At 41.9% G+C, this 25,085-nt stretch overlaps 1 protein-coding gene across 6 annotated transcripts in view; it reads right to left on the bottom strand.

The window, feature by feature from the left end:
• Positions 1 to 25,085, bottom strand: part of AKAP9 (A-kinase anchoring protein 9) — a 161,735-nt gene that overhangs the window by 45,349 nt on the left and 91,301 nt on the right. For all 6 annotated transcript variants that reach the window (XM_075211837.1, XM_075211836.1, XM_075211833.1 and 3 more), the window contains 2 exons: positions 23,872 to 24,083; positions 1,478 to 1,640 (listed from right to left, as the gene is read on the bottom strand). In XM_075211837.1, the coding sequence (XP_075067938.1) occupies positions 1,478 to 1,640; positions 23,872 to 24,083 (375 nt within the window). The remainder of the gene's footprint in view (positions 1 to 1,477; positions 1,641 to 23,871; positions 24,084 to 25,085) is intronic.

Below are 25,085 nucleotides of genomic sequence, written 5' to 3' on the forward strand. Positions count from 1 at the left end.
AGACACTGCAAGTCCCCAAGAGCCGGTATCAATGCAGGATTGTAGGATCTCTCTACATTATCTGATTAATGATAAACAGATGCATATTCATGGATGAATACAACTCTGAAACCTTTATAAGGATGATTATTACTGTGGCCTGAACTCTGGGAAGTGCAGTGTGTAAGTAGTTCACATCAACACAAAATGTAAAAATCACTGGTGTCGCGCAGTTTGTTTTAACTGGCGGCTGAAAATTCTGGTGGTTTTTACATACGTTTTACTCTTATTTTTAATATTGTGTAAACATGAGGCCGCATTTAGTGTTAGGAGCAAAGCAAAAAAAATAAAATTCTCCTGGACAAACCATGTTGCAAAGTTGCAAAGTAAGGCGTGCAAATGTATTCATTTATATTTTTGTATGCAAGGAAAATACGGTTCTGCTTTACACATAGCAATCAAATATTGGACAGCTTCTCTGACTTTCGGCTAAGACCAAGTATAATACTGTCCTAGAAGGGAGTGGTGACCCCTCTGATCATGGACAGGCTACTTTGGTATCCTGACCAGGGTTGCCCAAAAACCACTGGGGGACGGAAAACCCCATAAGTGAGTAAGGCACCGAGCACATTTTTTCCAACTGTTCTTTTGCTGCAATTTGCTTCACGTATTGGCTAGATGCGGAGACTCTCATGAGCTCCTCCCCACAATCAAAGGGGTGGAGTGGTCCTGATGTTCCCACCCCCCTGAACACTCCCAGGACACAGTCACCTGACTTCAAGGCAAAAGGAAACTTGCCTAGCCGTTTCGGCAAACAGCGGTCCATACATCGGTCCCCCTTAAGGGACCTTTTGGTCTCAGTGGTTGGAATAAAGAGGTCCATCCTCTTTTGAGGAGTATCTGAAGTTCCCCACTCTTGTGCACTTTTTTTTTTTGCACTTTGGTAACCAAATGCACCAATCCCAGGCTTTCAATAGAAAGAAACCACAAATAACAGACAGCATTAATTTTACTGCAATTTAGAGTTGAACCGGGAACGCCAACTCCCAACTGTAAATCTGTCCCCACAATGTACCCCCCCTGCCTGCAGTGCAACATGATTTTGCTAAGGTGCTAATTTGCTCTTTTTATTTTGCTTTGCGCCTATCTCTGGGGCCCAAGATACGGAGCACTGCTGGGAGTCTACACCCATCTACAGTTTTACTTGCGCTGCATTTTTTTAAACACATTTAGGGAAGCCTACAGTGACCGCCAAATGTTAATAAAAGCACTAGTAAAAACATTTTCATTAGTGTTTTTAAACAAAAGAAAAATGGGAATGTAAACTAACAGAGGCAAGCTGCAAACAAGTAGCAACACAACGTAAATGCTTCAAGTAATTAAGAATTAACCAAAGCAACAACACTGCCTTAAAAAAGGACAATATGAATATGTGAACATTGGGCTGCGGTCGACTGACGACCTATATCTGTGCCGTGTCCCATGTTCCCGCACATACCTTCAGCTTTGCTGAGTTCCAGGACCAGGTGCTCTCTGGCGCTGGCCTCCTCGTTGAGTCTTTCTTGAAGCTCTTCCTGGCATCTGACCAGGTCAGTAGTCTCCTGCTTCCTCTTGATGGATTCCCGCACCAGTTCTGTCTGTGCCGCCTTGGCATGTTCAAGCTGCAGAGCGAGCAAGACATATCATGAGACACAGCAGAGGGTATCACTAGTGAGAATGTGTACTATCATTAACTAATGCACCTATAGGAGAGCAAGGGTAGTATAAAGAATCAATAAATAGATTTAAAAAATAACCAAAGCACTCTTTGCACTGAGACTTGTACAGTGCACGCAAATGAGAATCTGCATTACGCCATTCAATACAACACAACCAGAGGACATTCTACTGCATACTGTCGTCTAAAAATTCTCAATACATAATTTATAGAAATGGAACATATCCTAACATCAAAACAATAATGAGAATGAGATATCTTATTATTAGAAAACATTGTCATTGATGACGGAAAATAAAAACAAAGATTGCAATAGTGAGGTTTAGGGAGCGGAGATAATAATACACCTCCCTTAACCAAAACAAGAAGACGCTGGATCAATGTTCCAAGAAGTAGAACAATAATCATGAAGAGCAACAAGTTATTTCCTTTAAATATCCCCTGTGAGTACTACAGTCTTCTATTTAATGACTTGACTAAAATTCTCTGATTAAAAGCAATGGTAAATATCTCCTGGTAAACCTTTATACATACTGTTTTACTCTTGGCTATAGGCGCAATCTATTCTTAAGGGTAATTGTGACATCATTTGGGCAGCACGGTGGCTCAGTGGTTAGCACGTCTGCTTCACAACTCTGGGGTCATGAGTTCAATTCCCGACCATGGCCATGGTGGGTTTCCTCCGGGTGCTCCAGTTTCCTCCCACACTTCAAAAACATACTAGTAGGTTAATTGGCTGCTATCAAAATTGACCCTAGTCTGTGTCTGTGTGTGTGTCTGTGTGTGTGTTAGGGAATTTAGACTGTAAGCTCCAATGGGGCAGGGACTAATGTGAGTGAGTTCTCTGTACAGCGCTGCGGAATCAGTGGCGCTATATAAATAAATGATGATGATGATCTAGGTTTTGTCTGGTGAGGTCGGGATGCGGTGATGTAGAATGCAGGTTGCCCAGAAGCCAGGACACATTCTAAAATTATGTCGCTTAAGGTCTACAAATTATTCACTATTTTGCTATTCCCACTGGAACAGAGGCAGCACAGGAAAACTGTATACCACGCCCACCGCCAATTATCACTTATAACACCATAGCCCCCCCCACCCCCCCTTCCCGCTCTGTCTGGACACATATATGTGCGTCAGAAAAAGTTAAGACCAAAAGTAGAAAATTCTGAAAATAAGTTGAAGACGTGCGTTTGTGATTTTTTTTTTGTGACCTAGATGATAATTGTAAATGAAATGTAACAGACTGGGCGTACTTTGGTGTGTAAACATTTAACAATGATTAAAATATTTTAACATTGGCGTGTTGTGAAAAAGTAATAAGATATCTGTAGCATCAGGTTCGTGATGTTTGTGAGAAGCGAACAGGCTATGAATTATTGCAGTAAAATCCTGTATAATATCACATTAAGATCTAATCTTTACAGAACAAAGCGACACCACCTTTGATAAACTGCATATTTACATTCCCCGTACATCGCTGTGTGTGAGGAGCGTTTTCTGTATCGCAGGTGACAATTATCTAGGTGAGCTCTGTATAACGTCTTAGGGCAATAGGGAAATGATAGGGTTGGCTGTGGGTAGGATGTACTTCATGTGCCCTTGATCACAGGGATACCCGAATCCGTACATACACCACCGTAACTAAACCGCAGAGATGCTCTAGGACAGAGTATTAGGATTACTCCTTATAGTTAAAAAAGCTTTGTTGATTATTATTTTATTTACTTTTCTATTGGTGGCTCGACTGCATTCAACAGCAGCTTAGTTCTTCTGTGCATGATATTAAGGTTTATATACTAATCTCAACCATAAGTCTATACCCTTAGGAAGCAGGAAAGAATGGTGCTAACATTAGCTCTTTAAGTGCTGACAGCACAGAAGTTTTGGAGCTAGAGCTGATAGATTCAATGCACATTTAGCGGAATTGTTTTAGCATTAGATTTGGAATCCAACATTTGAAGTAGTTACTCCTTCACTCAGAGTCATTTTGTCAAATTGTCAATTGACTGACTTAAAAAACATATGAGCAACAAGTCCGGTTCAGAATATAATCTAATCTGCTTGCAAATTATTCCAAACAATTTGCCTAGTTATTTATGCACACATTCATAGTCCAAGCTTAGTATAAATATCCATAAAATAGGACACCTGCTGACGCTGATGGGAAGCTATAAACACAAATATTCATCAGGAAGTTCAAGAGACATTCTAGAACAGTGTTGGCTAACCTGTGACACTCCAGGTGTTGTGAAACTATAAGTCCCAGCATGCTTTGCCAATATATAGCAGCTTATTGCTGGAAGGGTATGCTGGGACTTGTAGTTTCACAACACCTGGAGTGCCACAGGTTAGCCAACACTGTTCTAGAACATTATTTGAAAGATAATTTGGATCCCTGAACATGCTTCTATCATGTTTTTATAAATACAAGCTTGAGTAGCCCCACTACAAAACTATTAGGCATACGTTTCCAGATGTCCTTAGATTCTCCCACAAGCCTCAACAAACAGGTCAGCTTTTAGCCCACTGTGAGCGGACAGTCAGATTGACGCAGAAGAGTGAGTTACACGGTGGTGGAGCTGTGTGAGAAAAGCTTTCTGCAGGTCAATGTTGAGATAAATATTTAATTTTACAGTCAGCCAGTGTCGGACGCACACAACTGGTGAAATGTGACGGGGCTGGTTAGAGCATTCTTTGCCATTTGTTCTCCATACAAACTCTTCTCTACTAGACTGGAATATTTACCTGAGTTACTGGTCAGTGCACCCCAATAATCTGATATTATCATACAACTCACTAATCAAAGAAAAGATCCTCTGCAGCGTATTATATAGACCAGCCTGATGTAACATACAAAAACAAAACACACACACAACATAGCCTAAGTAATTCCCCTGTTACTGCTGGTAGTTAATCTGTAATGGGAAGTGCATAACATTGAACGTAAGGTCATTGTAATACCTGACTCTAAGGCACAGCCTAGTTAGTAACCTGTAATGATCTTTTACATTCACTGTGTATAATGAGCAGTTATAACTAGAGATGTTCAGGCTCGGTTCCCCGTGAACCGAACACACCTGAACTTAGCAGATTGGAATTGAAAAGGAGGCAAAACATCATTGTTACATCATTGGATCTTGCGAGTTTTGGATTCTATAAGTACCGCCCTCCACGGCGATCCAGCGCCATTTCACAGAGGGACACAGAAGGGGTAGCACAGTTCTTGGTATTCTCTAGAGCAGTTGGGTAGCGTCATAGGTAGAAAAGAAAGAGGAGGGGGTAGCAGTGTTCTTCAAAGTCTCCAGTGACATTCAGGAGAGCTCCATTGCTAATTGTCATTGCTGAAATAATAGGTCTGGCAGGCTTGGTCTTCTAAATCTGCAGTCAAATTGTACGGTGTTATATAGGTAACACACAAAAAGAAGAGCTCCATTGCTAATTGTCATTGCAGAAATAGAAATACTAGGGCTGGCAGTCTTGGTCTAAATCTACAGTCACATTGTACTGTGTTATCAAAATGGATTCACAGCAGTACACAGAAGACCGAAGCTTTATTGAGACAGACACAAATATAGGGAAGGGTGCATAAATTAAGGCAAGACATTCAACAAAACTTATAACAATGATGGGGGAATGGGTTAGAGGGGTAGGCACAAGCCCAATTGAATAAACAGACACTTAGTCCAAAAGTGTATGAAAATAATATTGTGACCTGTGAGATGGTCAAAATTAACTGCAAATTACTTGAAATTCGTGTTATTGAGGTTAATAATGTAGGGGGAAAAAAAAGAGCAAAATTATGAGATTTTAGCAAAAAAAATTAAAATAGGGATTTTAGAAAAAAAAAAAAAATAGGGATCCAAAACCAAAACACGCAAGGGCGATTTTGCCAAAACCAAAAACACGAAGTTAATCCAGATTCAAAACCAAAACCAGAACATGGGGGTCAGTGAATATCTCTAATTATAACGCTAGATCCAGGGACTGAAGAATAAATGAACTAAGCAATGAGCGCTCTTCACAGGCCCGTTAGATATAAATGTGTCCTTGTCCAAGAAAAATTATAAATTGTGTTCAGAGCTCCAAACACAATGTGCTCATTTGGAAAGTCCTCTGATCAATCATTAATTATGTAGATAAGAGTCTAAATTACTAGGAAAGATTCAATTCTATGCTTTGGGTAGGATGGTAGGCTGGACAGCTATGTAATGTAATAGCCGGCCAAGTAGATTGTGTTACCTTCGTACACAGATCTCTATCGGAGCAAAGAGACCCAATAATGAGTCTCACATAAAACACACTCAGTTACCAAGATGCAAAACTTTCTTTATTAGACAGTCATCACTATATTGCTTGATGTGCATTCAAGGTTTTATGGACTACATGTAAGCAGATGAGACTATGGGGTATATTTACTAAACTGCGGGTTTGAAAAAGTGGAGATGTTGCCTATAGCAACCAATCAGATTCTAGCTGTCATTTTGTTGAGTGCACTAAATAAATGAAAGCTAGAATCTGATTGGTTGCTATAGGCAACATCTCCAGTTTTTCAAACCCGCAGCTTAGTAAATCTAGCCCTATGACACAAAACCCTATAAAGTCTTCCTGCTAATGTATTTATATGACTTTTTATATAGCGCAATGTCATGCAGAGCTCTACACAAAACATGTCAGTCAAAGTTTCCCTGGCCGAGCTTAGCATCCAGCAATTTGTTCAGGGGCGCAGAGACTCAAGAGTGACTAGTCCACGATCACAAGGAGCCAACGGTGAATCTTACTCACTAAATGCAATGGATGCAGAAAGAAAGCGCCAAGGTTTTATAAGGGTGTTCTTACATCGCGATGGCCAACATCACAGTTCAACTAACTGTGCAAAAGTGTCATAGGGAAGTTCCAATCCCCAACCACATGACATCCTCCCCTTTCATTATTCAGCTCTTCTAATGGAAAAGTAATGCCTCTACACATGTGCCCTGTCCACCACCTTCACCTCAATTTATTAATCTCACACTTCAAATTGAAATCTGCTCCGCAAAACCAGGTGCGCCTAATCTATGCATTGAACGTGGTCACTCCGCCTAACTCCTCACATCGACCGACGCAGTCTTCTGCCCCTCCGCAACATAGCGCCTCAAACTCATGCACTTTGCCGGTAACCTTGCACAAACTGATGGCACCACCACTTACACTGCACCTGGATGGTCTCGCTCTTCATAAATGAGGCCAGATGGGATGTCTACTAGGTTATTATATTACGGGAAAAGTTGTGTCTGTAGTTCTACAAATAGCAGGACCCAAATGCCCTAGTGAGAAACAATAACAATATCACCTGTGATACACAGCAAGTTCAAAACCGTAAAAGCGATTATTTACATAAGGTAAGGAAAAGTAAAAAATACATATTAAAATGTACAGTTTCTTTTTTAGCAATTTACCTTAGAGGTGATCTATTATAAACATATCCCCTTTACAGAATACATCTCCACCAACTGTCCCAATTCTTGGGCAACAGTCTGGATTTCCCATGGGTAAAAGAGTCTGGCATGACCATGACTCACAGGGGGGGTACCTGTGTTATTATTATTACTACAGATAAGGCCATGGTTGGGAATTGAACTCATGACCCCAGTGCTGTAAAGCAGAAGTGCTAACCACTTAGCCACCGTGCTGACCATTGTCTATGCATTGTGGATGCGGCCTCTGTAGAGCCGGATATAGTTGGTCCCAAATGTTAATTTTCGAATGATGGGAAATATACACAAGAAACTTCCTCTGTTGCCTTACCTGACTGTACCTACATGATATAATGATCTCTTGCATCTGACTATATAAAAAGTGTAGAAAGGTGGTGAATCACTCTCTGCAGAGCCCAGTATGTACTGCGCTAGTCTGGCCTTTCAGATTTGTGTTAGAACGATAATAAGAGGCTACAACATAACCTTATGTAACATGTTATATGTATGTAATATGAATATGACCAGGCAATATTATAAGCAAACAAATGTATGATATTGGAGATTATAAATCTGGGTAGGACTGACATTTCTCACTAGGAGCCGGTTGAGCTTCTATGGAAATGGACTGTGGGTGTGTCTGTCCTCATCCAGTTCAATTGTTAACATTACAATGTTAAATATGTTGTTTTACTGTCGCTTCTAAGAGACTGCGAAAACAATGATCATCACTTCTTTATGCAACCACCATCGTCCATAGAATCTTTCAGACACAGCTCTCCTGCCTAAACAACTTTCAGTACCAAGGACAAAGGGTGAGACAGACCCAATGGGTGACACAGAGATGCAAACCAGGTGTTGAGCAATTCTATCATCATCATCAGTTATTTATATAGCGCCACTGATTCAACAGCGCTGTACAGAGAACTCATTTACATCAGTCCCTGCCCCATTGGAGCTTACAGTCGAGAGAGAGAGAGAGAGAGAGAGAGAGAGAGAGAGATCGAGAGAGAGAGATCGAGAGAGAGAGATCGAGAGAGAGAGATCGAGAGAGAGAGATCGAGAGAGAGAGATCGAGAGAGAGAGATCGAGAGAGATACTAGGGTCAATTTTGATGGCAGCCAATTAACCTACTAGTATGTTTTTGGAGTGTGGGAGGAAACCAGAGCACCCGGAGGAAACCCACACAAACACGGGGAGAACATACAAACTCCACACAGATAAGGCTATGGTTGGGAATTGAACTCATGACCCCAGCGCTGTGAGGCAGAAGTGCTAACCACTTCGCCACCGTGCTGTCCTACCCAGGTTCGGTTACTGATACTGCATTTAGGTGGTGCAAATTTGTACTCAATGACAGCGACCAATCAGACATCTGTTTTCACTGTTTAACTTGCTGTAGAGGGATACAAGGTAATTGTTGTGTTTTAGAGCAAGTTTGCACCTAAATGCACTGCAAGTCATTGAGCCATTCTGTGTTGTTATGAAATGTTATTTTCTGGTTTCCTCCACCCAGGGATAATACTTATTAACTAATTAATTTACATCTCAGTCTTAAAAAAGGCAGGCCAACCAAGCAGCGAGGGTGTTTTCCTTGTGGAAAGAAAAACAATAGACAACACCCTAATTTCTTTTCTGCATAACAACACTGACCCTCAACGGTATTATAGACGTACAATCCTGTTCTGTCACTTACTGAACCTAGGTAACCTTGTGTCCACTGTCTGCCTGCAGGTAGAAGACCTACTACAATCAGCCACCAAGACATACTGAATGACGTACTAAAGCTGGGTACACACTACAGAAATTTCGACCAACTTTTTAAGACGTGTGATTTTACATGCGACCGATGGTCCGATCGCTCGGTCCATGGACTGCATACACACTAGCCTTGTTTAGGACGATAAAGGGAAGAGCGGACGTCCCTTTAGCGACTTTTTACAGCCATGTTGTTGTGAGCAATGACTGTAATTTCACACTCACTGTTGTGGATCCGTCGGAAGTTTATACACACTACACAGCGGAAACGAGATTGGAACGAAAATATTAAACGGTACGACCAACCAAATGAGGCGACAATCGTCCATTTGGGCAGACTTTCGACCATCGTGTCACTACACACACTGACCCGACTTTTGAACGAGCGGTCGTATGTCGGCTGATTGAGCCGATTATTGGATAAAAACTGTGTAGTGTGTTCCCAGCTTTACAATTGGTGTGGGTTGTAGTTCATTAGAATGGATGTCATATATATGGGCACTGGTGGCCGCCATTTGTGGGATGGGTCAATATTTAGGAGAATACACCCTATCCATTCACTAGGTGCCTCTGTGATTCCTATAGTGAATAGGCTGCCTATAAATATTAAACAAGACTTCTAGTGAACGGATTGACTTCATTCTTATGAATATGTGTAAGATATGGGGATTTTATGGCATATTGTTTTTAGGTTCCTTCAGCTTTGAATCAGTCTCCTTCTCCCGAAATATTGTAATGTGGTTTTTTTTATCGCAAAGACAATGGGACAGGTGGCGACTTTACTTAATGCAGAACAAACACAGTGATGTCACATCCTTGTCTCACAGAGCAGGTCCTGGCATAAATCTCCTGCTGTTCCCTGTCCATGTTTACTGATTGAATGTTTTATTTGCAGATCATTACACTGTGTGCCTGTTAACTACATACAAGTGGACAAAACGGGGCGCTGTGTACACAATCTACACATAATCCATCTAATCTTTACTTCCACGGAGGTGCTCGCCCAATAACTACACACAAATGGTGAGAACACAATCTAAAGGACTATCCAATAAACTAACATAGTTTTAATTATGCAATTTGAAGCACGGTCGCAAATATGAATGCTGTGCACAACGAAATAGAATGTAGAGTTTATAATTAATATACTGGAGATGTCCCACCATATTAGTCTCCAGCTGCCATAAGGTTTTACTGAGCGGTTGTTCTGAGAGAGCTGTCTAAAGTGGGGTATTGGCAGTCTCTGGATATATCATGTAAGTCACGGGCTGCAGACACTTACCCGAATTTTTATTCTATGTATTTGGGACATAACTCAGCGCTCCGACAAAAGGGAGCACTACATGTTACTCGACTATCCATGCTGTCCTTTCCTCTAGAAGGATGGCTGGAGTCGTTTTCAGAATACAAAAACAGTCAGTATATCCAACAACAAGTCGTGGGTGTTATTACTTGGTGTCATTATCTAAGGTCACCCTATATTATCAGTTTTTATTTTCAAATATCCAAAGGCTGACCATAGGAATCTAGATTCTGCTTCCATATAATTCACTCAAGTTCTAGTACTGAATGCTCTATATAATCTGACTTTTATTTATTTAATGAGTTTTGTGACCTGTATTATTCCTCTCTCTCATGTGGTAAGGAATTCCACAACTTCATCACACTAACAGTAAAGAATATTCCTGTGTGGATGATGAAAGTCTTTCTTCTATCCGCAACTGATGACTTCGTGTCCTCTGTATGGTCCTTGCTAGAAAAACATCATTAGGCAAATCTTTATTTAATATATTTTAGATATATTAATTGCGTCAACACTAAGGTACTTTTTTTGCAAAGTAAACAAACCTAGTTTTTCCTCTTTGTAATTAAGCTATTCCATTTCTTTTCTTAATGGGGCTGCCCGTTCTCCTGTGTCCTTCTTACAGTGAGGCACCCAAAATGTTACTGCATATTCAAGGTGTAGTCAAACTAGTAACTTATACAAGTGCATACCAGGAATTTACTGTCCTATGCAGCTGCTGCCTGGCACAGAGTACTACAAACCAGCTTTCGGTCAACTACAATTCGGAAGTACTTGTTCCTGTCAGTTATCCACAACTTTATTTCATTTAACGTGTAAGCAGCAAAGTTATTAACACAGTCTAGCTGAAATACCCTACATTTATCTACTTAGATTTCACCTACAATGTCATAGCCATGTTTGCCATTTTTTCAAAATCTTTCTATAGCAAGTTACTATCCGGCTCTGTGTTAATAGCATTTCATATGTTAGTGTCACCAGCAGATATAGACACCTTAAATTCTAGGCCATCTAAAAGGCCACTAATAAAAAATGTTGAAAGGACAGAATTGATTACCAGTGGTACATCACTAATAGTTTGTCCGAATATGTTCCATTTATAATATTTGTCTCCTCTCCTTTTAATTAGTTCTCTATGAACATACGTTTTCCCCTAGACGGAGTACTGTCATTTTATGTACCAGGCTGCTTTATGTACCAGGCTGCTAAAGCACTACTGAATTTGCTTGCGCTATATAAATAAATGTTGATGATGATGATGCTATGTGGAACAGTAGTGAATGCATTTGCAAAATCCAAAGATATCACAACAATTTGCACCATCCCAGTTTACAAATTACTTCGATAACCTATTTCAGAATCCCGTTCCTCAGAGTCCCCTCAAATAATTTGTCAGTGACTTGACGTCAGGCTTTCTGGTCTATAATTTCCTAGCTCAGATTTTGTTCATTTTTTAAAGATTGGTGCCATTTCCTCCAAACTTGTGGCACAGACCAGGAGATGAGGGAATGGTTCACCAACTAAACTAAGTTCCTTTAGCACAAGTGGGTGGATGCCATTTGTCTTATTTAGACGTAACTGCACTTCCTCCTGCGCTAGACAACTGACATTTAATGGAACGCATAGGCTATTGCTATACAACCTATTTTCCTGGCATTTTTCCTTAATCTTCTACAATACTTATTCTTTGTCATTTAGTGACCCAATAATATGAACTCTATTTTTCTTGCTGTCTGAACAATGTTTTGGCATCAGACTTTTGCAATCCAGTTTTCGCTACAATCTTTGCTAACCTGATTTGGCTCAGGATGTTTATTATTTGCTCTACTCAGTTCAACCCCAATGATGTCCGGATGTGTGATGCACTGGCAGAAAATGGTATATCTCATAGGTAAATGTTAGGTACACTCTTCCAAAGTATATCTAGCAGGCAACTATACTTAGGATAAGTGGGACCCCACACCTCTAAACTGTGTCCCTCACAAGCAGTCAGATGCAGTTCCATTCATGGGGCCTTAACATTGTCTTAAATGGTGCAATCAGGCTAATCAAATACATAATACTATTCAAATACATAATACATTCTGTACTGAGGGACATGTCTGTCCAGCGATAAGCAGTGGCTTATTTACGGCTGTCTATTGCTCAATTCCAATGAGTTGGAGCTGTCCAATCACAAGTGGCTCATTACTCTTGCATTCCCCAGTAGGAGATCCCATTATGAGCTATCTGCTCTGATGTTATGATCCACACTGGGCAGCCATATTGGAGTAGGCACCAGTTAGGCTGAAGGTGCAGAACCATGTCAGAACACACATCTATTGGAGATACTTGAGAGCCAGAGTGGATAAGTCATACTCTAGACTTAATTACCCGAGAGGATGAAACTGCTAAATAATCTTGTAATGCATCACTAATAAGGACACGTGGATCATAGGTGATTCTGCAGGATTATACAGGGTGGGACAGTTCCACTAATTACAGGACACAGACTCAGCTTTCCAATATCATCAGGAGATGAAACACTGCATTAGTAAAGTATTTACATAAAACACAATACATCATCTGCACAAACACAGGATAAAAGCTGCTGGACAGGGTCCGGTCGGACAGGGGACCAAAAACCTCCCACAAATAAACAAAATGCAAAAACAAAAATAATTCTACAACATTAGCCCACATTCCAGTTTGACATGCCCAAACACAAAAACAGTTCTGCTTGGTGTAAAATTGACAAAGCAGCGGATAGTTGCATTTATTGGGAGCACAGTTGACAGTGCACATCAATCAGAACGTGCAGAGGCTGTGGGCCATGACTTGTTCACTAGAAGCAGGGATGCCAGGCTGCCAGAGCCTGAAATTACAATACTAATACTCTCATATAACACCATCACTGGTGGCCAATGCCAGAATTAGCAGATTGCCAATCCAGAAAAATAAAATGTTCTAATCAACAAGCGAGGATCATCACTTCAGTTATCATTAGAACAACATATGTATTATAAAGGAATTTGCTTTAAGTCCCCTTGATTTGTGCGACCTGTATAGCAGCGCTCTGCCTATCGTCTCCTGCTCTTATATACTTGGTGACTTTTATTGCCCCCTATGATTTGCAGCAGGGAGTGCATTATCCCATCTATGATCAGCACTGACTGGTAACTTGGGAGCACAGCGATAGTCACAAGCACTGCCACCTTCATGGATCTATGGAATAATATATAGTGGAACCATTTAGATAGGATCAATGTGCAATGTCTGTTCTCACACCAGTTGGGTAACCAGTTATACACATAACAGAGCGTTTAATCTATTACCTGGAGGGCTGGGACGAGCCGCATAACATACCAAGACATACACAGCTACAGATATATTTGCAATTTGTTAGTCAAACTGGTGGCTTAGAAAAAAAAAAAGACACAAACTAGCAAATAGAATGACAAAAAGAGTACATGACAAACCGGAAAAAGAGAGAGGGCTTGCAGCTCAAATGGTGCCTATATTTGTGCATTATAGGGGTCATTTGAGAGCCAAATGGGCATTCAAAATTTTGCCTGTTTGGATGGAGGAGCTGGGGTGTGGACGTTCTCTGCGGAATGTGGGCGAGGTGACTTGTGTCACAGGGGTTAGTTCATCTGCTCACACTGCTGGGGCCCCAGGCTCTATTCTGACCAGGGTGCTGTCTGTATGGAGCTATGGGAGGAAACTGGAAACTCGTGTTATTACATACACAATATTATGCTCCAATGCCACAGCGCTGCATAATATGTTGGCACTATATAAAGGATGAAGATGGTTTTGCTTGATGAGAAATATAAATGAGATTGAAAGGGGTGGAGAGGGTGAGATTAAGCGGGTGTTACCTAAGCACATCACTAACATATTCCTGGAGATGGCGGTGAATGTATATAGCTCTATACTAGTAATGGGATGCCTTTTACCTTTAAAGCTCACTTAACATGGGAAAGCGCATCAATAGGGGCACTCTGGCCAAGCGCATCAATAGGGGCACTCTGGCCAAGCGCATCAATAGGGGCACTCTGGCCAAGCGCATCAATAGGGGCACTCTGGCCAAGCGCATCAATAGGGGCACTCTGGCCAAGCGCATCAATAGGGGCACTCTGGCCAAGCGCATCAATAGGGGCACTCTGGCCAAGCGCATCAATAGGGGCACTCCAACCAAGGTGATGACATTAAAATGTACGGGACTTATACAATCAGGGCCTTATTCATTAAGGAATGCAAAACAAGCAGATTGTGTGCTTCTTAAAATGTATGTAAATCGGGCATACACACGCGGTTCTGAAGATACGTGTGGTGATGAATACGGGTCTAGGTGCGCTCTGCTCTAACAGACAACACCCTGCAGGATACGTCCTATACATATGTGGAATATAAAGTCCCAGCACAGCGTACAGAAGAAAAAAAAATATTCAATTATTGTTACTAATGTTGCTATTAACATCTCCTGTACATAAAATACATTTTTACAGTTACTCTCGTGAATAAATGAGGCTCAAATGAACGATAATATTCTACAAGGAAAAATGCAAAAGCGGAAATTAATTAGGATAGTGGTCTTATAGTGGTAGCAGGCAGGACCGGTTTATGGTGCTGACGAGGGCATATCCCAAATCAAAAATGTACCTACAGAAGCCCCGGTTGGAGGAATAGATGACATTGGCGCTAAATAAAATGTGCTAAAATGTGTATGAAGGATCGCACAGTTTTGGAAATAAAAGAAGGTGCGCGAGGGGGCTCTTTGTCTTTAATGATATTTTAAAGTACTGTTGTGTGTGTTTTTTTATTAATATTGTTTTCTGATACTGTTATTGCAGTTCTTATAAAACAATGAGGAAATGGATTACTGGATTAAATTACCACTGAGATACAATAAGAGGAGAGCATGGCTTACAGAGGACACATGTCACCATTAAGTTTTGAATAAAGCAGGAGTGCAGTTCTAGACAATATAGACAACAACATATTATAGGACTGTCCCCCTCAACCTCTATGTGTTCCTATGTTACCCAGACGTTCACCAATCACAGATCACACATGCTACAAGACGACCACAATGTCCACTTTGAATTAAAGCATAATAAGAAAACACAATACAACAGAAACACCATGTCCTATAATTACACTATCGCATTATAATCCAATATCCAAGTGGTTGTGTATAGCAGGCCCAGCCAACCTCTGGCTCTACAGGTGTTGTGAAACTACAAGTCCCAGCATGCTGTGCCAGCCATCACCTGGCTGGTAGAACATGCTGGGACAACACCTGGAGAGCCACAGGTTCGCCAGGCCTGTTGGAGATGAAGCCTCGGTGCTTGGAATCAGTGGAGAACTGAAAGCACATTGTAACTACTGTGGATTGACGCCATGTTTTGTTTTGCTCCTTTTGGAACCACTGTTACAACTTGTCAGTAGGTGGCGGTGAGATGAAACATCCTGTAATAACAATGCTAAGGACTGTGTCAGTCATTCTGCAGCCCGGTCTCCCTCCCATCCTCTGTCCTGGGTTCTGCACATTCCCAGCACGAAAGATAATCTAATTCAGACCTGTTTATGCTTATTACATACACTGTTCCACTCATCGTTAGTTGCTCAGCTCACCGTAATGTCATAAGGGGTAATCACAGGATTACTGCCTGAGCAACGCTGTGTCAATGTCATTTAAGATCTTTAAAATGCACAATATTAATATCCAGAAACATGAATCATACCTAGGAGAACAACCCTACATGGAAAAATACACAACTTTTAACACTAAAAAAAAATACGTAAAGAGCCAACTATAAGTACCAGCATGTCCTGCCAGCCAGAAGCTGCCTTGCTGTTGTAGTTCTCTACCTGTGGAACTACAAGTACCAGCATGTCCTGTCAGCCAGAAGCTGCCTTTCTGCTGTAGTTCTCCACCTGTGGAACTACAAGTACCAACATGTCATGTTAGCCAGAGGCTTAACTAAAACACACAAGGATCAAAAAAGCAAACTTAATTGGTGCAGAACTTCTACTTCTCTACTCACCGTATATGGTGGGGTGGGTAACGATATTTTGGAGACTACTTTTAATAAGTGCCCATTTTTCTTGTGGTTGACATGGGCGATGGAGGTATTCACCACGATGGCATTTCTATCATTCAAACTCCAAGTGAAAGGGTAGGGTTCTGGTAATGGGACAAGAGACTCCACTTCATAGGTGTCTTCTTCCCGGTCTGTAGGCCACAGACCACTCAGTATGTCCGATGACCAGATGGATTTGTGAGAATCCATTGCAAGCGCTACAACTGTTGGGATCTCGCCCCTACTCTCAGAAGGCAAGACGATGCCTCAAATTCCTTTGTACATGTGGAAACACAGTCATCAGACAGTTTAGGTAGAACAGTGTGCTCCTGTCATCTGTCATAGTGAAGGAACCCTGCGTACACTATCGATGGTGCACACAGTTCCACAGAGGGTGAAGCATTTTTAAATGGGCCACATAATCCTCCTCCTTTGGAATTTTCCGTGTTTGCACAGGAAGCCGGACAGAAGCACCGGCCACATCATGCAAAGCAGGTTGTACTAACTGAGCACATCAACTATCAGAACCAGTACCAGCAGAAGAAATCGGGCAGGACCTCCTGTCAGTAGAACAATATCTTCATGGTAACCTAGTCACAGGAAATCTCCGCTGCTACAAGCACTAACTTTCTTTAGCACTTTGCTAAATCCAAAACCTCTTCATCCGTTGCCTTACAAATCTGCTGCCTCCCACAGAGCATAAATCGCTTCGCTTCCTGCCTTCCGTGTGAAAGAGACCCAGGCAGAGGGAGTGGCCTGATACCTTCAGGCAGGTAAATATTAACTCCTTGCAGGCTGAAAGGGCATGCAGCCAGGGAGCGCAAAACAATGCAGCAGCGGGCCTGGGGCACAACGTGTGCTAATGGAATACACCCACGATTACAGGTCTGGCATAACCCGAATACACAGCGCGCAGGAGCAGGCGACGCAGAGTGGCTATTACATACAAATACAACCAGTTTTTTACTGTTCACCGTGATATAAGAAAATAAACCAGACAGTAACTATGCAGGTGTACCAGAATATCTTTGTTGGCTTAATATCAGTCACCGTCCAACGTCAAATCCTTCCAATCAGCACCAACAAATCTCCTTTAAATCTGGATTTAACCCCTGAATCCCCTGAACATCTGCAATTCAGTTACTATAAAGTACTTGCTGGGAGATATTTTTATGATAAGAACTCTGACTGTGCCCTAAAAGCACTCATAAAAAGGGTTAAGTAAATAAGATTAGCAAACTGGCGTGCAAACCACTACTGTCACCCTTTAGTATATGGAGATTAATAAGATTGTGCAAGCCTCAGGCACCTGATGAAATATAAACCTAATAGTCAACGAGGCAGATGTGTCAAAAATAGGGAACGGGGTCTGGTTAGAAGACTGCAACATATTCTTATAAGCCACTCCCTCAACATTTTCCCAGTTAGTTAATATTTAATTCAGTGATAGTCTTTGGCTTACATTATTTTGGCTAGGGTACATTCTAGTTCATTAACAAAAATGTAGACAGAAATACTGCTTAGCTAATAAGAGCTTGAACACATGGGTATTTTCAATGAGATCTAGGGGTAGATTTATCAAACTTTCTACAAGAGAGGAGGTGTTGCCCATAGCAACCAATCAGATTTTAGCTATTATTTATCCACTACATTCTAGAATCTGATTGGCTGCTATGGGCAACAACCTCACTTTTTCTTTATAGAAGGTTCGATAAATCTACCCCTAGTTACAAGAGATACACAGGCGCATAGAACTCTGTTATGTATTTAACACTCTGAATGCTGGAGAGGCGTTACGTATGTTCCCCTGTACTAAAATACACGCAAAGAGAAGTGAAGAAAGTGAGTTTGTAGAGGTCCCTCCGGCTTCCTTTATTTAGGCATCCCAGCACTTTTGGTTCGCTTTGACAAAACATCCGAGTGTACGAGGCTTAAGGCCCAGAGGTTGCTATGATACTTTATTAAGAACAATAACATATAAGCAAACAATGGTGCTGTACCCTCTTCAACAATGCTGTAACTCCTCTAACAATACAGAGATAAATACCACAAAATATGTAAAGTCTGCACAATAACGCCCGTGATCATAGATGTGAAACCGCAACATGTTGTCCAAAAACAAAACCACTGTGTAAAATGCAATTTTAGAATGTAAAATGCCCTATTTTTCACGTGTTAACTCCTGCTGCCGGTACAATATATTGCACTGGTTAAAGTGCAAGGAAAACGTATAGTAATAAAATGCATTGCTACAACACTTGTAAATTGAGTATTAGTGGTCATATATTTCTACCCAGTGTTCCAGGACATACGTGTAAATGAGCCCTACAGCTATATTTACACAATGCCTACCAATACCAAAAGAGGGGCACCATTTTATTTCAAACAAATGCTTAGGGGGGTCCTGTTTTAGGTGTGTGCTATGATGGGAGTTATAGTATGATCTAGCCCAGTGTTGGCTAACCTGTGACACTTCAGGTGTTGTGAAACTACAAGTCCCAGCATGCTTTGCTAATATATAGCAACTTATTGCTGGAAGAGTATGCTGGGACTTGTAATTTCACAACACCTGGAGTGTCATAGGTTAGCCAACACTGATCTAGCCCAAAATAACAATGAAACCATGCTGTATGGCTGAGAAAAGAAACGATTCTGCTTGATTACAGAATGGCGCCTAAAGCCATCAACACATAACGGAGATGGCCCTTTGTCCTGAAGCAATATTCCGGAGAAAGCAGCCTATCCATTCACTAGGAACCATTGATATCACAATGACACTTTATGCCTACATCCTAGTCAGTGGTGAAAGCAGGTTGGTATACAGGGTATACCGTAACGCCACGTCTCCTACTGCCTTCATTGTAAAACTATCAAACTCTACTCACTTACATCTTCCATACCACCACGTCTACATTTCCACTTCAACCACAGATCCTAGTAAACTAATAGGCTGCACTCTCACAGATATAGGATCTCCCCATAAAACGTCTGCTGTCTATGTGTAGGCCACAGGCACAGGTAAACCAGTGTACAGACTGTCACTGTCATCTATATGTACATTCCCCTGTACTCTAATCACTCAGGGATTTCTCTGAAATCTCATAATGTACATACACCCTTAAAGGCTTACCTAGAGGAAAGCAAATTGCAGTTTAAATTGCAGCTAATTATTTACTAGGCTGTATAATTCAGAGCCCCACAGCAACCATCAAGTGCTACAACAATGTACTGTGCTCTCCTGAAGATTATGTGTGTGTACATATCAAATAGGAATCTACAGAGGTATTAATTAGTATATCTAATAAGCTGATCCAACCAAGGTGTCACTATGCAAAAATACTGAGACTGCCATATCGCTTGATCAGCAGAGTTTAAATTTAAAAGTGACCTGTCCCCTACACACAGTGGTAGCCGGCATTTTATGGGCTAAATCCGACGGATTGGGTAAGTTTCTGTGTTCTTTTTTTTTTTTTATGGCTGGCGCGGGGCAGAGTGAGAGGGACAGAGAGCAGAGGACGGGGACAGAGAGCAGAGTGAGAGGGACAGAGAGCAGAGGACGGGGACAGAGAGCAGAGGACGGGGACAGAGAGCAGAGGACGGGGACAGCGGGGCAGTGGAGGGGGACAGAGAGCGGAGGATGGGGACAGAGAGCGGAGGATGGGGACAGAGAGCGGAGGATGGGGACAGAGAGCGGAGGATGGGGACAGAGAGCGGAGGATGGGGACAGAGAGCGGAGGATGGGGACAGCGGGGCAGTGGAGGGGGACAGAGAGTGAGAGGGGCAGTGGAGGGGGACAGAGAGTGAGAGGGGCAGTGGAGGGGGACACAGCGTGAGAGGGGCAGTGGAGGGGGACAGAGCGTGAGAGGGGCAGTGGAGGGGGACACAGCGTGAGAGGGGCAGTGGAGGGGGACACAGCGTGAGAGGGGCAGTGGAGGGGGACACAGCGTGAGAGGGGCAGTGGAGGGGGACACAGCGTGAGAGGGGCAGTGGAGGGGGACACAGCGTGAGAGGGGCAGTGGAGGGGGACACAGCGTGAGAGGGGCAGTGGAGGGGGACACAGCGTGAGAGGGGCAGTGGAGGGGGACACAGCGTGAGAGGGGCAGTGGAGGGGGACACAGCGTGAGAGGGGCAGTGGAGGGGGACACAGCGTGAGAGGGGCAGTGGAGGGGGACACAGCGTGAGAGGGGCAGTGGAGGGGGACACAGCGTGAGAGGGGCAGTGGAGGGGGACACAGAGTGAGAGGGGCAGTGGAGGGGGACACAGAGTGAGAGGGGCAGTGGAGGGGGACACTGCGTGAGAGAGGGCAGAGGAGGGGACAGCGTGTGAGAGGGCAGAGGAGGGGTGACAGAGGGCAGAGGGGGCAGTGTGAGAGAGGGCAGTGTGTCTGGATGCAGAGGGGGGCAGAGTGCCTGAGGGCAGAGTGTTTGGATGCAGAGGGGGCATTTTTGCATACAACTAAATAAGTATTTCTGTCCTGACCTAAATACTTATTACAATTTGTTGACCCAACTACTTCTAAAACAGGACTGCTCAATAATTATTTTGGAGGGGTGCCTTGAAAAAATTTGGAGACTCTAAGGGTGCTGCGAACTGCAAAAGTTTGGGAACCCCTGGGCTAAACCAATATTCATAAGACCATAGCCAATCAATTCACTGGGAAAAAGTGACATCACTGAGAGCCTGAGACTGCAGCCAATCAATATACTAAGAACCAGTGACATCACTGAGGGTCTGAGACTACAGCCTATCACATCACTGGGAACCAGTGACATCACTGAGGGTCTGAGACTACAGCCTATCACATCACTGGGAACCAGTGACATCACTGAGGGTCTGAGACTACAGCCTATCAAATCACTAGGAACCAGTGACATCACTGAGGGTCTGAGACTACAGCCTATCACATCACTGGGAACCAGTGACATCACTGAGGGTCTGAGACTACAGCCTATCAATTCACTGAGAACCAGTGACATCACTGAGGGTCTGAGACTACAGCCTATCAAATCACTTTGTGCCTCAGTTTAAGACATTAATCGTTAAACTTCTACAGTTTAGGACAATTTAACAAATTAACCTATAAAACCCTAGTTATTAAAGTTCTAATGGACATTTATGTAAATATAACAAACACCCTATAATTTAAAGTGATACAAAAGGTGTAATAGATCAAAGAAACCTTCGGTTCATTTTGACAATTAGACTATAATGACATCTTTGTTTTGCCAGCCTTGTTTGATTATTATCTATCTTGGCATCAGGACAATATCTCATTATTATAAAATGATACCAGGGATGTGACAGGTTTGAAACAACAAACATTAAACCAAAGTCAACGTAATGTAATTATTATAAACCAAGGATAGAAATGACACAAGGGAAACAATTACACAATTGATCACTGAACACATGGGTTATGGATTCCGAGGCAAATGCTTCAGATATAGCGCATTATATAACTCCAGCACACATTCAATCTGCCCTGCACTCTAAAGATCATAGCACTCAGTCACACAGCTAATTCCGCCGTCCGTGAGTTTTGGTGAGATGCCTGGAGAGGTAATGAACCGTTTAATGAATTAAATCACCCTTACTGGAAAAGCAACTGGGGCATTAAATGAATGCAATAGCTAAAGTACAAGTCCGAAAGTTTTAGAGCTCAATTAAGGACTTCTATCCGAATTAAAAAATTAACCAAAAAGTGTTTTGAAAAAAAATATTGTGAGAATTTTCTGTAACATCACTTGGGAAGGGGGTTATGAGATGTGAAACTTAGCACTGGATTTATGTTTAATACGCAACTATCACAACCAATAAACTTGCAGATTTAGCAGAATATGACAGTAAAAAAAAAAACACAGGGCCGCTCAGCTTCCTCAGATGTGTCTGTCGCCCGCACACAGCGGAGCTAGTCATCTTGAATGTTGATCCAATACAAATACCTCCCAACATTTAGACTTGCAAAAATGGGTCAAAAAAAAGACCCGCCCCATAACTGCCCACTTTGGGATAAAACTCCACCTACTTGCAGGTCTCACCCTTTTCTTAAGGTCTGCAAATCGGGAGAGCGGGGATGTATAAATAGAGAGCCAATCAATTCACTAGAAGTTGTGCCTCACGCCTCAGAGTTGTCAATAGGAGCTAGTGAGTTGACAGACACCGAGTACACTTTAAAGTGTATAATCAGCAATATTGCAGGAGTACTATAAAGTGTAGGGGAGGAGCCAATCCTCTATTATGTGTGTCACAGAAAGCCTGAAATTAGGAGTACGGTGATTCTGTCATGTTAACGTAAATACAAATATTTTATTCTCTTGGAAGAAGCTGTGTTACAATGTATCTTTCTACTATAGTCCATGAGCTGTGTTGTGGCCTATGTGCAGCATTACACATGACACAGACCATTACACTGTTTGGAGCAGAATAAGCACAAAGTAGTAGTTGGGGGCCCGTCGTTACAATACACGCCACAGTTTTCAGAAAACAGTTCTATATTAAAATATTTCCAGTGCTGTTCTCCCACTATTCCTCAGCTAAAATTTCTGTGCTTCTCTTTTCAGTGAAAAGGAGACAATTTGACTTGCACTTGTAATTTTTGAGTTTTCAGAGGTTTCACGTTTCAGAGTTTTTCCTTGTGAAAAAAACAGTACGCAGAGAAGACTTCTGTTATGGAGAAACCTGGTGCACAGGAAAAACAAGTGCTGTACTGTACAGAAAACAACAAGATGCTGATGTATTCAATAAAAGCACCTTTTTCATATGCACCGGTTTCCAGAAATGGCTCCTTACATCTGGGGTCCGTCATGCTGGTTCCTGGTGTAATGTTTCCCAGGTAACGTCCCCCGTCTGCAGATGACCTAACTGGAGTCCATTTCTTATTAGTGGGGTAAAACTACTGCATTTGCTGTCCAGATTTAAGAAGTCCTGGGGCAGCATAGAAGAAGCTGCGGATAATTATCTCCTACAAGCTACAAATAAGCCCGAGGTGACAAGATTCCAGGATCATGATCGTGTTACTACAGTCACACGCCCAACATCTACTTACAACTCAGGAGGAGAAATAATCTTCAGCAGGTTTCAACTGGCCGTTTACTACGAACCATAAACCCGGGATCCCTGCATTGTATGGATATGATATATTAAACCATAACACTAAGGGTAGATTTATTAAACATTCTAAAAAGGAAAAGTGGAAGTGTTGCCCATAGCAACCATTCAGATTCTAACTGTCATGTATCTAGTACATTCTACATTCTAGCGAGAACATGACTGGTTGCTATGGGCAACACCTCCACTTTACCTTTGTAGAATGTTTGATTAACCTATCCCAGGATATACTTTGACTATAAATACAGCATTACTTTTTGCATCTGACTTGTTAGCATAAATGCAGGATCTCAATGTGTCCTTGGTAAAGAGGCATTACAGTAAATATACTGAAAACATAATGTGTCTCAAGTTCACAGTTTTGCATCAGTGTACAAGCTTGAGGGTAACTTGCTCATAAAAGTAACTATTCAAACACCAGCCCCAAACCCCTGCAGTAGCAATACCTCCCCTTATAGACACAACTACCTGCAGTGTCTCTACCTGATTGCTCGTTTCATTAATGGCCTCCAGCAGTTTCTCCACAGCCGCTTGTAGCCGGGTGCTAATGCTGAGTATCTGAGCTTCATCTTCAGGACTCACATCTGTCCCACCAGCATCTCCTTTTGTGAACTGCAGGGGTACATCCAGGTCCTCCTCGGCTGCTTCTGGCCGGGTACCTGTCTCCTTCCCCCCGGCACTCGCATTCTCATCATCTGCATCAGGGACAAACATTATGATAATTAGGAACATAGTGAGATTACAGAGAAAAGTAGTCTATTAGTTTATTTTCATATGTATTCCAACAATGAGTGATATCTGTTACCCCAGTTCTGTGGCCTAGGTAATATCAGCCTTATAGACTCTGGGAACTCAATTCAGTCCAAATTCCTCGCACGTCACAATTTCGGGACCTGCAATGTAAATTGCTCCTGGAATGGGGGCTGAGTGCGCTCGTTGTTGCTCGATCCTTCTGGAGTTGACTAGTTTCCCCGGCATTCAGGGCGTACAGTGTAGTGCAAGGAAACTCATGCTGAATTGAATTGTCCTCTTAAAGAATGATGACCCCCAGTGACTGAATTATAATGTATAATGGGTGATTACTTTACAAAGTAATCACCCATTATACAAAGTAATAACTACTGAACAAATCATCTCTCAGGCACTGGATTAGTTCATGAAGATTCACCATTTCAATGTGTGTGTAGTGGTCACAATATCAGCTAAAATTATCTAATGAAGAATTATAAAATATCTCTATGATATTCTTCTTTAGGAAACCAAAATTATACAAAATAAAGATTAATTCAGCAAGTGTAATAATTCATATCCTACAATACTTGAGTATTTGGGGTATTCTGCATTTACTAGAGATAAACAGCCCTCTGCATCTTGTAGCAACATATGACTGTGAAACAAATAATCTGTGCTTAAGATTATAATGATATTGCCCAATTCACAGAGAAATACTAACTGTATATTGCATAAATTCACAAGTGCAAAATATTGGAATTTGCAATGATGGATATTTTAGAAACATTCATTTCTTATCTCTACAGCAAACAAAAACATTTTATTTTCAGTTCAAACAATTGTCTTCTGAAGGTGGAAGCCCTGCTAAGATTAGCAAGAGGTTGGTGCTTCCGAATAATTAAACTTAAGATATAATATATACATGCTTACTATAACGCATCCTTCTGTATATACATATAGAGAGG

The sequence above is a fragment of the Mixophyes fleayi genome, chromosome 5 (genome assembly GCF_038048845.1).
Source record: "Mixophyes fleayi isolate aMixFle1 chromosome 5, aMixFle1.hap1, whole genome shotgun sequence".
Taxonomy (NCBI): Eukaryota; Metazoa; Chordata; class Amphibia; order Anura; family Limnodynastidae; genus Mixophyes; species Mixophyes fleayi.